Raw genomic sequence first — 12378 nt, forward strand, 5'->3', positions numbered from 1 at the left:
TCTGTTATTTGTGTAAAATGTAAATGTATGATAAGGATTTACTCCCCTGTCGATGAACCCTGCAGTAGCCACGGGTATTTATCGCCTCTGGCTCGGCTCAGCTGTGATGTGAATGTCACACCCGGGTGAACATGCGTCAACGTGTGTTGAAGTTAAGGCCGCTGACTTGTTAAAATCTTTCCATCTGTCTCTGTCAAGCAGCGCCTGAACATCATGCAGTCAGCGCTGACTTCGACAGAGAGATTTAAGTTAAAGATATTAAGAGAGTAACCGTTGCTTGTGGCTTTCAGTGGTCTGAGCCTCGTCGGCTGCCTGACTGGTACCAGATCTCTTATCAGAGATCAGAAACAAGCGAGATGTCTCACTCCTTAGCAACTTCCGTTACCAGCTCTTGAAAAAAAACTATGTGTCTAATTCAGAATATTATTGATTAAGACTTTCTATAACAAGTTTAAAGTCTTCTGGATGTAGTCTGATGAGGTGCATGATCTGCTGCTTTCTGCTGTTCCCTGTATTTCCGGCGCATTTGTGATGACGAATGGAAGACACAAGGGGAAAAAAACCAAAGGCAAACTCGTCCACTGGCAATATAAAAGGAGATCATTGCTGATTATTAGCGGGTTTAGTATCTGTGTTTAAAAAGCTAATTTTGTCGTTGTAGCTTGTTCTTATTTTCTATTACTATTAATTTCCCGGACAAACAGGACAGGATTCAGGATTTGGGACGACTGCTCATAATTTATGATTGTCCCAAATGTTTCTGTCTGGTCACCAGAGTGCTGAGCCAGCACAATAAGGAGTCGGGTCAGTTCTGCAGTCCATTCACATCACAGTTTTATTTCTTCATGGGGTCCCTATGCCACCGCATGGTCTGCATATAACAAGAAACAGTTTTGGGAAGCAGATGATAAGAAGATAGAAGGTGCTGTATCATAAACAACTGAAATCAATATTGTGAAGTGATGACAAAAAAACTGAACAAATATGATAACTAACAGTGTTATGTTACTTACTTTTGAGAACAGTGTACTGAGACTTAAAGTGTGAAATTTCACAATGAGAATGTGTCTTGTTAGAGTCTGTGTGTGTGTGTGCTAGCGCGCATGTGTGCGTGCGCGTGTGTGTGTGTGTGTCCACTATGCTGGCAGCTGCTGTGAGATCACTTTGGTCTGCAGGAAGTCAGAAACAAGAGGAGCGACGACTTCAGGATTGTTCAGATGGACGTGATGTTCGCCTGGTACAGTCACCACTGTGTGCTGCGGCAGAGAGAGAAGTGATGATGAACATTTGAGTTTCTTATTTCACATTATGTTGTGCTGCTCTGTCATTCAATGATTTTTCATAAAGAAATGATTAAGAAAGATCTTTTCTCTCACATTGAGTCTTTTGGTTAATTTCTAGTACTACATGAATTTCCTCCACAAAGAAGCCCGTGTTTTCTCCCACGTCCGTTTGTTGGTTTGTCAGCAGGATTACACAAAAACTACTGAAAGGATTTCCACAAAACTTGTATGGAGAATGGGTCTCGGCCCAGAAAAGACCCCATTAACTTTTGGTGCAGATCCAGATAAAGGGACGGATTCAGGGATTTTTTTTATCACTTTCTTTAACAATGCTAGATAGGGTGTTTTTTTCCTTCTTGATCTTGATGTAAAAAAATCAGCTGTATTCAGGTGGCTGGTCTCTAATCCTCAACTTAAATTGTGATTAAATCATGGGTGGTCTCAAATTTAGAGTGATACAGGGCTATCAAGGTTCTTGATAGAAAAGGTAACTCCACCAATTTTATACAATAAAGTGTGTTTATATGTTTACAGGAGTACTCCTGCATATATGAAAAAGTAGTATAAGGCCTTGTGTGGCTCCAGAGGAAATGTAATCCATTAAGTTGTCTTAACTGATGTCACTCAGTTGCATTGTGGGTAATGAAGGCCACAGGTTTTGAAAAGGAAAACGAATGTGTGAATAAAATGGCGACATCTCTGTTTCTGTTTTCATGGTGGTGTACCACAGATACGCTGCTCTTGTTCATTGTATAGGTGTTTTGTTGTTGTTTTACATTTGCCCATACTGTATTACTCGCATACTCACAGGACAAGAAACTGAAGGACCACAGTCCTTTTTGTGACTTGTCACAGCAGGAAAAGCAAAGGTGAAACAAATGTAATGTTAACAAAGGCTCACAAAGCGAGTCATGACACTCAGAAAGCATGGAGAAAAACAGGACCCTGAAACCAGGACATCTGTGCTTTTACTGCTTTGAAAAGCTAAAATGTCTGCTGTGAAAAAGGTCTTTTGTGTACTGGACAAAACATCTGTGTATTTTTCCCCAGTGCTAAATTTTGATATTGATTTCTTTTTTTAAGAAAGAAAAGGAACTATCTGGTTGTGTGTTTGAACTCTTTTGTGACCCTGTTTCTTGGTAACGCTCTCCAGTCTCCTCTGTGCTGTGGACAATAAGCGGGGAACAATATGTTTTTGTTTACTTTTCATTTAACCGACACCGACATGGCAAGGCTGTGTACACCCAACCTCCCTCTGTCGGGGTTCACAACACTACTTCTCGTTGTCATGCTCACCCTCTAAAACAGGAGCAGGCAGGAACCAAACATTTAATCTAAGGCGAGGGAACATGAGGTGCACTTAATTGTTACACATGTAAATATACAGTATAAATAATAGTTAAAGTGTTAATGATAATAATAATAATGATCAAGTTAAGGATAATGAAATAATTGTCCAAAATAATGCTGTGGAATCATTCCTACTGAAATATTATTTACCAAAGTATACTGTTCACCTTAAAAACCCCTTTAGACTCACATATATTTTTTAAATGTCCCCTTATATTGCATACCCACGTGGAAAGAAATTATAACAGAAGAACAGTAAGGGCTAATTGCATGTGCTGTATGTGGCTTTCATCTGAAAGGTAAAATCTCATAGTTTCTGAAAACTGGCCTTGTGTGTCATGTGTCAAAAAGAAAACTTTAATTACTATAATTATTCATCTAAAATAAGTCATATTTGAATAACAGGAAATAAGATATACTTTATGTCAGAGCTTTGCTAATCATTACACATACCTTCTACATCTCGGACCTCTAGGCCTAATGAGCAACACAATAAACTTAAGGAATAACTTTACTTTAATAACTAAGTAATAAATATTTTGTTTATATATCTATATATAATATTTAGTATATTGTAATGTCCATATGCTCATCCCTCACCCTTCTGGTACTCTATGATCGTTAAATCCTCACAATAAACTATTCCAGCAGCTATTAAGATTTTTTGTATCCAAGATTTAAACTCACATTTCTGTCACGATAGCCTTGGAGAAGTCTCGAAGTAACTTTCTGTTGGTTTGATTCTGGAAGTGTTGCACCAAAACCTTTGTCAGCCCTGAAAAAAGCAAAGTTTGAAAGAAGTTGAGTGTGACGTACATTGGTGACTTTATCAAGCCACATTAAATTGAATCAGGATGCACAAATGATACGAAACTGATGTTCATAATTACAGTGTATTGATCAACATCTTACAGAACAACCAGAAGAGAGGCTTGAATCCTCGCCTGCATCTCCAGACTCTGCTCCAAACTGATGCGCACTATGTTTTTCTGAAAACAGCAGATAAAATAAATGTGTGCTGTACGAGCTGAATGCCGAACCTCTGGTAGAAAAATATATCTGTTACAAAGAGGCGGTGGATGTGGGAAAAAGGGTTTGGGAGGTTAAAAAGACTTACAAAATTAACTCGCAGGTCTCTGGAGAACACAAATCCTGCAGAAGAGAAACACTTTCAGCTGGCAGCAGATGAGAGAAAGCAGAGTGAGATTACTTCTCTCTGAGAGGAAAAAGAGATAAAGACGCACCTGCTTCAACTTTAACTAGACCTCGCTCTAAAAGGATGCGCACAGACTGTTCAGACAGAGTCGGGTTTGCAGCTAACAGCCTGAAAGAAGTACAACAGTTGTGGTTTATTGTATCATGTTTAAAGGGGCACTATGTAGTTTTGGGGAAGAAATCTTATTTAGAAGAGAAAGATCTTTGTAGACTGATTTTTTAAGCCTAAATGAAAAAAAAACAAACTGATCTTAAAGGACATCAAAATTTCATACTGTTTTACTTTGTTTATATTTGGTGGACCCTGCCACCTTTCTAGCTTCAAACACTGTTCTGGGGACCTTATTTTCCTCTGAGAACAGCTTGTTTATTCAGTTATGGAAAAGATCAATATTTCTTTGCATTATTACCTCATTAATATTGCATATATTAAAAATCTGGGTTTGAATTTCTTCTCCAAAACTACGTAGTGCCCCTTTAAAGAGTACTGCACTGAATCATGACTGCACTAATAGCACTCAGCACGCTAGGCTAATGATGGACAGGGAAAAAAAAGACCAAATCGATGGAACAAAAGCAGAGATATCATCTTCTTCTTTGTCAACTGTTGTCTGTCTGACTGTTAAAAGTACGGCTGGGTTTCAGATTTTTCCCCACCAGTCCGAGAGAAGACGGATGCAAAACAGAGCAAAATCTCAAAACTGTAAACAACAATGACGGCTTATTTAACTTGAATTTGTCACGAACTGGAGTGCTATAATACCTCTCCGCTGCCTTCTCATAAGTGTAAACTCTTTTCTTCTCTTCTGTCTTTTTTTCATACTGCAGCATCTCATCCATCCCCTGTCTCATCAGTTTGGGTATTTCTGTCTGCAGGAGGAAAAGAGAAAGAAACAATGAGGTGAGAAAGTCAACTCAAACTGACGGCAGTGGCGGGTGAGCATAATTGAGGAATACGTAAATAATATTTTTTATGGATATTGTCACTATTAGACCATCTTTTCTTTAAAGGCTTGTCATACTCAGTATAGTGATCATAAAAACTGTGACCGTACCAGATCTGTAGGAATGAATCCAAAAGCGTCCAGCAGTACGACAGCATCCACCATCTCAGGATACAGTGCGCTAAACTGTGGAAAACACAATATGGACAAAATATGATACCATGCAATAAAACACAACAACACATTCTCTGTATAATGAGTGAAAACAGTGAAACGTTGCATGTGATGAATGCTACTTACCATTGCAGCGATGTTCCCACCTGTCAGGTAGAGAACAAACAATCATGCTCAACGCTTTGTCATAATCTTCATTGTTACTGACTTATTTCAAACAGATTCTGGGCTGTAACAATAATTACATTTTCATTATCCATTAATCAGTTAATATTTTTTGATAGATCAATTAGTGTAGGAAAGTGTCTGGTGTCTCCAGATTATTTATCTTTATCTAATCTGCATAATGTGGGACTCACCCATACTGTGGCCTATGATGGAGAATTTTGTCCACTGGAGACCTGTGGGAGTTTTCATAGAAAACATCTGATTAAATCTATTTTCATTCCCTGCTGTACTTTATAACAAATCTGGATTAACTTCCACAGAGACTTGATAAGATCTGACATCTTGCTGAAAAGGTGCATCCTCTTGAACTCACGCACCGTCAACAATTCTGCGAACATCCGCCACGTACGCTGGAAAAGCGTAGAAAACTCCAGGAGGACGATGGGAGGACAAACCGTGACCTGGCATGTCCACCGCCACATACTTGCAGTCTGAGAGGAAGCAGAAAAAGAGATTAAATATTCCACAGTGTAGCGAACCTCAACAGAGTTCAGTCTTGTGTCTCACCCACTGTTATATCATTTATTTTTTAGTAATGCTTGCGGCAATGTTGGCTGGTCCACTGCTGCGTTCCAGACTGAAATATCTCAACAAATACTGGATGGATTGTAACGTTGTACAGACATTAAAGCAACATTATGTAACTTTTTTACCTTAAAATAAGAGACTGAAAATCATTTTTATTTCACCTTTATTTTACCTGGAGGTCCCACTGAGATTCAGATCTCTTTTACCATGACATACGTCGCCAAAGTAGCAGCCATACAACATAATAAAATAAAACTTATAAAACTTGATATACACAGAACCAATCCCAAATGGCACACACGTTGAAACGTTGTTCATTACCTTTGGGCAGAAGGGGAATGAGTGTGTTGAATGTACCACAGTTGTCAGCCCAGCCGTGCAGGCACAGCACAGGACGACCGTGGTCAGGACCCCAGACTTTACCTCTGATCTCTCCCCATGGCACCGGGACAGAGAGCTCTGAAACTGGACACACAACACAAGCTCAGAGAGCAGCTCTCAAACAAGGATCTGACATATTTCCTGCTCACATACTACCTGTAGAGGACATTTTAGTGTCTGATGATCTTCAGCTGGTGTCTCACCAGCAAAAACAAAAAACAAAGTTGTCCTGAAATATCCACATGACAACAGAAACAAGCAGACAACCTCTGACCTTTGGACCCTCAGAGCAACAGCCTCGTTCTTCTTCTTCTTCTGTGGAGTTTTATGGTGGTTGGCATCCATGTGTGTTGCATTACTGCCCCCTACAAGATATAGTTTCACCGTGAAAACTATTTACATTGTCCAAAGTGATACCATTCCCAACAATGTCCATCCATCCTATTCCTATGGGGTTTGTGTGTTGACTCTCTTTCAGAGATCCACTAACTGAACCACAGACTTTTATGTTTTAATATGCTGCTGACCAGTGAATTAAATGTTACTACACAACTATATGATGGTAGGAGTTCATCTGTTTTCTATAGCACCCATAACAACACAGTATTTAACAGTGTTTCGTTACGGAGGTGGTACAATACTCCTTCAAGCTAAACAGATCATGAGACGGGATGTACCAGGATCTGGGAGGCAGACCTCTTCCGCTGCAGGAGGACACCATGAAATTAGACATTTTTCCTTCCTCTGGAAGTTGATGAAGTTGTGATGGAAATTCCTACTCTGCTTCCACCTTGAAGTGAGCACTGAAAACTTTCTGAAATATATGAATTCATGGAAAACTGTGAATCTGCAGTGCTGCACTTGGTGGGTGTAACAAAAATGGGACCAAGAAAATAAATCACACTTTTTTTCAGTCAAACCTTCCTCTCTCTCTGTAGCTGCTGCTGGCCTGTTGGCTTGCATTTAAGGCTAAATCTCTTATTTATGTGGAGAAATGTGTGTGTCAGCCCCAGTTCAGATTTGTCAATAAAATTCTCATTAATGTCGCCTCCAGCTCGTTTTAATAGAAATTATATCATCTTAAGGAAGCATATTGGCACTTCACGGGAGCTTTAGTACTTTTATTCATGGAAACACTCACACAGTTTGTTCTTATAAACAACAGTACAACGTGACTTTGTGAGTGTTTGCAGCTTATAACTTGTGCTCTCGGGTCGGCGGCGAGAGCACTTTGGTTCGTAGGAAGTTGGACACGAACGGAGCGACGACTTCCGGCTTGCTCAGATGAACGTAATGATCGCCTGGTGCTGTCACCACCGTGTGCTGAAACAAAGACAAACAGAGAGGGAAGGGATGAGCACTACGATGGTTAAATATTCACAACAAACCAATGCACACATTTTGTATTTTCATTCTGTCCCAGTTGCAAACTCACGTTTCTGTCCCGCAAACACTGGAGGAGTGCGGTGGTAAATTTACTCTGAGCTGGTTCAGAAAGTTTTCTATCAAAGCTGCCGTCTGCTCTGGAAAAATGAGGTTTTGAACACATTTAGTTATATTGAAGGATGAAGAGTTAAGTACAGTAAGTTATTGATAGATATGATACGGACAAAGATGTTTAACATCTTACAGAACAACTAGAAGAGAAGCTTGAATCCTCGCCTGCATGTCCAGACTCTGCTCCAAACTGAAGCGCACTATGTTTTTCTGGAAACAGCAGATAAAACAAATGTGTGCTGTACGAGCTGAATGCTGAACCACTGGTGGTGGTGGAACATATAGAAGTTTACAAAGAGGTGGTGGTGGATGTGGGAAAAAGGGTTTGGGAAGTTACAAGCAAGACTTACAAAATTAACTCGCAGGTCTCTGGAGAACACAAATCCTGCAGAAGAGAAACACTTTCAGCTGGCAGCAGATGAGAGAAAGCAACGTGAGATTACTTCTCTCTGAGAGGAGGAAAAAGAGATAAAGACGCACCTGCTTCAACTTGAACGAGACCGCGCTCTAAAAGGATGCGCACAGACTGTTCAGACAGAGTCGGGTTTGCAGCTAACAGCCTGAAAGAAATACAACATGTAAGCAAGCGGCTCACTAAAAGGACACAATGACATTATATCATATTATATTATATTATTTAAATGGCCAACAATTTAAGAGCTATTATACCTCTCTGCTGCCTTCTCATAAGTGTAAACTCTTTTCTTCTTTTCTGTCTTTTTTTCATACTGAAGCATCTCATCCATCCCCTGCCGCACCACTTTGGATAATTCTGTCTACAAGAAAAGAGACAGAAATGATGAGGTAATGAAAGGAGCGTAAGCACAGAAGAGATCTGGTTTATGAAACATGATACAGTGTATGGATAAAAGAAAGAATGAAAGATAATTATAGCACAACTCAATAATACTGCAGAAATCATGTTTAACACTTGTATGAAGATTATTTGATTTCCTTAAAAGTTGAATAAAAAAACCTGCTGGTTGATTATAATGAGTTCAGTATCTAAATATGTGATACATGTACAAACATCTAACGAGGGCTGTAGCCTGACTGAGGTCATTTTTCAGCAGCTTTAGCAACCAGAGAGGAGTTTTACAGTCTGAAATCAGGAAGTACAATTAGAGGGAATTAAATGACCTGATTTTAGGGTTTTTAAATTAATAAATTAATACATTTTACAACTTACAGCCAACATCCAACACAATAAATAAACAAACAACTGATTCAGAAATTCCTTCCTTGAAACATTCCTTCACCCTTGTTTTGGGAAATAAAATGTACACAAACTGACATGAAACATTTACACAACTGCAGCGAATATGAAAAATAAAAACTTCCCTCTCAGTGTCTCGTCAGACTGTTCTGGCCCCGCGTTTCACCAACACAAACTGTTAAAGCTCTTCAGTAGTTTCGTGTCTCAGAGTGGCTCTTACTGTGTCTGTAGGCAGGAACCCGAAAGAGTCCAGAAGTACGAGCGCCTCCACCATCTCAGGATACATAGAAGTGAACTGTGGGAAACATCATTTGGACCGTACGATGACAGCACGCATGAAAACACAGCAAAATATTGTTCAAGATGTAAAAAGGAGGAAACAGATAGGAGACATGGACACTTACCACCGCAGCAATGTCACCACCTGTAAATGAAATATTGCTTTACAAAACAGATGGCAGGAGATAAATTCTGACGTGACGCTGACTCACCCATACTGTGGCCTATGATGGAGAGTTTCTTCAGCTGCAGAGCTGTGGGAGTTAATTTCACAGATCATCAAACAGGCAGGTTCAGCATCTCGTCACAGAACAAGGACAAAGTTGCCAAGATTTTTCAGTTTCCAAAAGTCCTGCTGTGGTGCAATCATGGGCATAAACAGGAACAGTGAAGAGGAGCGTTTCTGAAACTTCTTGAACTCACACACCATCGACAACTCTGCAGACATCCGCCAGGTACTCGGGTAAAGAGTAGAAAGTTCCAGGAGGACGATGTGACGACAGACCGTGACCTGCCAGGTCCACCGCCACATACCTGCACTCTGAGAGGAGGGACAGAGTACAGTACTCACACAACACACTAACTGGGAAGTGACTAACCACCTAGCCACTATGCTAGCCAATATCAGATATTATTGCATATCGCAATATTTGCTGTCATATGCAGTATTTTTCACAATATCGAATATCAACCAGCGCTGTGATTCTTTGCACAAAAGCTGTGTTGTATTGTTGCTGCAAAGGGAGAAGTGAAGAGGGGAACATCATTTATGTTACGATGATAATATTGTCTATCGTGATATTTTAGCAGGACAATATCGTGATATAAAATTTTGCCCGAGCTTAATCTCTACAAGTGTAATGTTGCACAAAATGCATCTGCTGCTTTACACCTCGCCTTCAATAAACAATCTTAATCATTACCAAATGAAAATGCTCTTTCCAGGAAACGTACAAGAAAATCATCCCCTACGAGCCGGTAATGGGTTACCTTTGGGTAGAAGGGGAATGAGGGTGCTGAATGAACCACAGTTGTCAGCCCAGCCATGCAGGCAAAGCACAGGACGACCGTGATCAGGACCCCAGACTTTACCTCTGATCTCTCCCCAGGGGACCGGGACAGAGAGCTCTGAAACTGGACACACGACACAGTCTGGTTTATTTATACTCACGTCTCCACTCTTCTCTCAACTTGACCTGGTGACATTATCTTTCCAGCAACATGACCAGAAAGATAAACTCACACTTTCAATAAAAATCTCCTCTGCGCCCAAAGTGACTTCAATCACTCGACACACAAAACAGCATCAGTCTGCAGCTCAAACACAAGAATATCAGAGAATGCATTAAATATTACTACTGCAGTAACTCAGACAGCCATTAGCAACACAGTGGTGTTTTAGCATGAGAAACTATTTGACTGACAGACAAAAATAATCCCACAGGATTCAAATGAATCCATGACACCTGTCTTCTCTCCTGTCTCCTGCCTGCTTGTTTAGTTGTAGCCTGGTTGACATCAGTTTAAACCACCTGTAAACACTGACAACACTTATTCACACAGATCCCTGACAGACACAAACACGTGAAACTGAAGTCTGCAGCTCACACACACGATGACCTGACAGGAGAGGAAACACAAACTAACAACAGCAACAACTGTCATTAATCATTACAGGGCTGTGAGGGTCAGGCTGACACTGAGCTTTAAAGCCACATGGACTATTTGACAAGACATCAGTGTTACAGCCTGCTGTAGATGTCGGACAGAAGACGTTTGTAAGCCTCCAAATACTCTGACTTTGTTACCTTGTTTAGCCATTCTAGTTGATGTTATTGTGTGAAACCCTCCGTGAGGTTTGCTCACATCTCTGAACGTAACAAGTCTCCAGTGCTGTTCACTTCCTGTCCTCTCCTGTGGCTGCACCAGCGTGGACTTTGTCTGGGTCTGTTGTCCCTCAGTCAGGTCTGTCAGGCAGCACCTCTTTGTCATAGAGCTTTAGCTTGTGCTCTAGTTTCAGTATTTACTTAAATACTGTGCTAAAAATACATTTACAAATCTAGAAAAAAAAAATGTATGTCTCTTTCTGTATCTTCCTCGCTCACACGCACACACGTTAGTAAATGTCATGGCAACAGGATGATGACCCTGCAGAGGTCATGTTGACCTGCTGCAAAATGCGGAAAAATAACTCTCTTAGAGATTAGAAGTGCAGGAAAACTGGAAAGAGTATCTTGGTGGAAAACAAAACAGTTGGATCACTCAACTACTGTGGAAAAACGGCCCTCATGCTGATAAGGGCGGCCCATGAGTTGGACAGTAACCATGTAGGTAAGACAACTTAAATTCATTTGATCATTTTACTAATTCATTCACTCATCCTCTTAAAAGCTTTATTAGCATAGAAATCAGGTGGACAGTTCATTCTTTCTCCATTCACTACCATACAAAGTTTTTCCAAAATAAGGTCCCATAATGCAAACTGTTAGAGGTGTGACTGCGGCTCTCTACGGGTCCAAATATATATTCAAAAATAATAATAATTCTGAATATCACAATAACAATAACGGTTTTAACCTTGTGTCAAAGAAGTCTTTGTGTTTCAGAGATATCTACTGAAGGTAGCATGCTAACCAGCAAGGGCCCGCCAAAGCTCCTGTGCTAGCGCTGTAAATAAGAGTAACCCTTCCCCAGTGCTCTGGTCTCCCAGTCCAGAGCGCTAGCTGCACGGCTAACTGAGCTAACTAGTTAACGGCAGCTGTAGTTCGCAGTTTCTCTCATGATATGCTGTGCCCCTATTTGTTTGGAGCATGAATTTGCCAGGTGGCGAATTCTTACATAGTGTATTGCACCTGCAAGTACAAATTCAGGGTACATTTTACCTGCGTGACTAAAGTATTTCAAGCAACTTAATACTTCTTCTCCGTTATCAGAGACAATTATAGTACTTTTACCCACTACATTTGTCTGACAGCTTTAATGTTTCAGACAATTAATAACTCACACGAGGGTTTGATGTTGTTAGTTTTTGCTGTGTAACTGTCAAGAGGATTTTGTGTGTACTCTAACTTTACCTACAGGTATCAGTTACCTGTTTATGTGTTACGAATAAGGTCAGAATAATCCAGGATCATGTTTCAGCTTCTTGTAAAGACGGATCAAAGAAATTCTCAGTGGAGATGAGCTCAGAAGTAGGGCAAGACTTGTTCTTCTGTAGTTCACCCTTCAAATATTCAACTTACTGGAGATCCTTAAGCCGTGCATTAGATCAGTGGTTATCAAT

At 40.3% G+C, this 12378-nt stretch overlaps 2 protein-coding genes across 5 annotated transcripts; both read right to left on the reverse strand.

Moving 5' to 3' along the window:
* Nucleotides 1-368: 368 nt before the first annotated feature.
* Nucleotides 369-7112, reverse strand: LOC311249858 (serine hydrolase-like protein). 2 transcript variants are annotated; one of them, XM_084341197.1, is made up of 12 exons: nucleotides 6260-7112; nucleotides 6044-6187; nucleotides 5512-5625; nucleotides 5326-5367; nucleotides 5093-5112; nucleotides 4904-4978; nucleotides 4612-4718; nucleotides 3878-3957; nucleotides 3751-3785; nucleotides 3546-3622; nucleotides 3321-3408; nucleotides 369-1256 (listed from the first exon to the last, which is right to left on the reverse strand). In XM_084341197.1, the coding sequence occupies exons 1-12, from the start codon at nucleotides 6270-6272 to the stop codon at nucleotides 1137-1139; spliced, it is 915 nt and encodes a 304-aa protein (XP_084197323.1). In that variant the 5' UTR covers nucleotides 6273-7112; the 3' UTR covers nucleotides 369-1136. The 2 variants fall into 2 exon arrangements, with proteins under 2 accessions (XP_084197323.1, XP_084197324.1); XM_084341198.1 differs by lacking the exon at nucleotides 5326-5367.
* Nucleotides 7113-7209: 97 nt separating this feature from the next.
* LOC311249840 (serine hydrolase-like protein) lies at nucleotides 7210-11158 on the reverse strand. 3 transcript variants are annotated; one of them, XR_014621224.1, is made up of 12 exons: nucleotides 10904-11158; nucleotides 10086-10229; nucleotides 9523-9636; nucleotides 9308-9349; nucleotides 9221-9240; nucleotides 9037-9111; nucleotides 8270-8376; nucleotides 8081-8160; nucleotides 7951-7985; nucleotides 7734-7810; nucleotides 7539-7621; nucleotides 7210-7426 (listed from the first exon to the last, which is right to left on the reverse strand). XR_014621224.1 is itself a non-coding variant. In XM_084341155.1 (12 exons), exons 1-12 carry the CDS (start codon nucleotides 11085-11087, stop codon nucleotides 7298-7300), a joined length of 1095 nt encoding a protein of 364 aa, XP_084197281.1. In that variant the 5' UTR covers nucleotides 11088-11153; the 3' UTR covers nucleotides 7210-7297. The 3 variants fall into 3 exon arrangements, 2 of the variants coding, with proteins under 2 accessions (XP_084197281.1, XP_084197282.1); XM_084341155.1 differs by having other exon boundaries at nucleotides 7539-7626; nucleotides 10904-11153; XM_084341156.1 differs by lacking the exon at nucleotides 10086-10229 and having other exon boundaries at nucleotides 7539-7626; nucleotides 10904-11155.
* Between the last annotated feature and the right edge of the window lie 1220 nt (nucleotides 11159-12378).

Source organism: Pagrus pagrus (genome assembly GCF_965226575.1).
Source record: "Pagrus pagrus genome assembly, chromosome: 2".
Taxonomy (NCBI): domain Eukaryota; kingdom Metazoa; phylum Chordata; class Actinopteri; order Spariformes; family Sparidae; genus Pagrus; species Pagrus pagrus.

What these genes read in the sequence shown, in the direction of transcription:
- LOC311249858 (XM_084341197.1), bottom strand. An exon ending in TGTTCGCAGAATTGTTGACG is followed by an intron (nt 5,368 to 5,511) that starts GTGCGTGAGTTC and finishes AAACTCCCACAG; the next exon opens with GTCTCCAGTGGACAAAATTC. An exon ending in GTGGGAACATCGCTGCAATG is followed by an intron (nt 4,979 to 5,092) that starts GTAAGTAGCATT and finishes TGTTTTCCACAG; the next exon opens with TTTAGCGCACTGTATCCTGA.
- LOC311249840 (XM_084341155.1), bottom strand. Translation starts at nt 11,087, where the DNA reads ATGACAAAGAGGTGCTGCCTGACAGACCTGACTGAGGGACAACAGACC. An exon ending in TGTCTGCAGAGTTGTCGATG is followed by an intron (nt 9,350 to 9,522) that starts GTGTGTGAGTTC and finishes TAACTCCCACAG; the next exon opens with CTCTGCAGCTGAAGAAACTC. An exon ending in GGTTCCTGCCTACAGACACA is followed by an intron (nt 8,377 to 9,036) that starts GTAAGAGCCACT and finishes CTTTTCTTGTAG; the next exon opens with ACAGAATTATCCAAAGTGGT.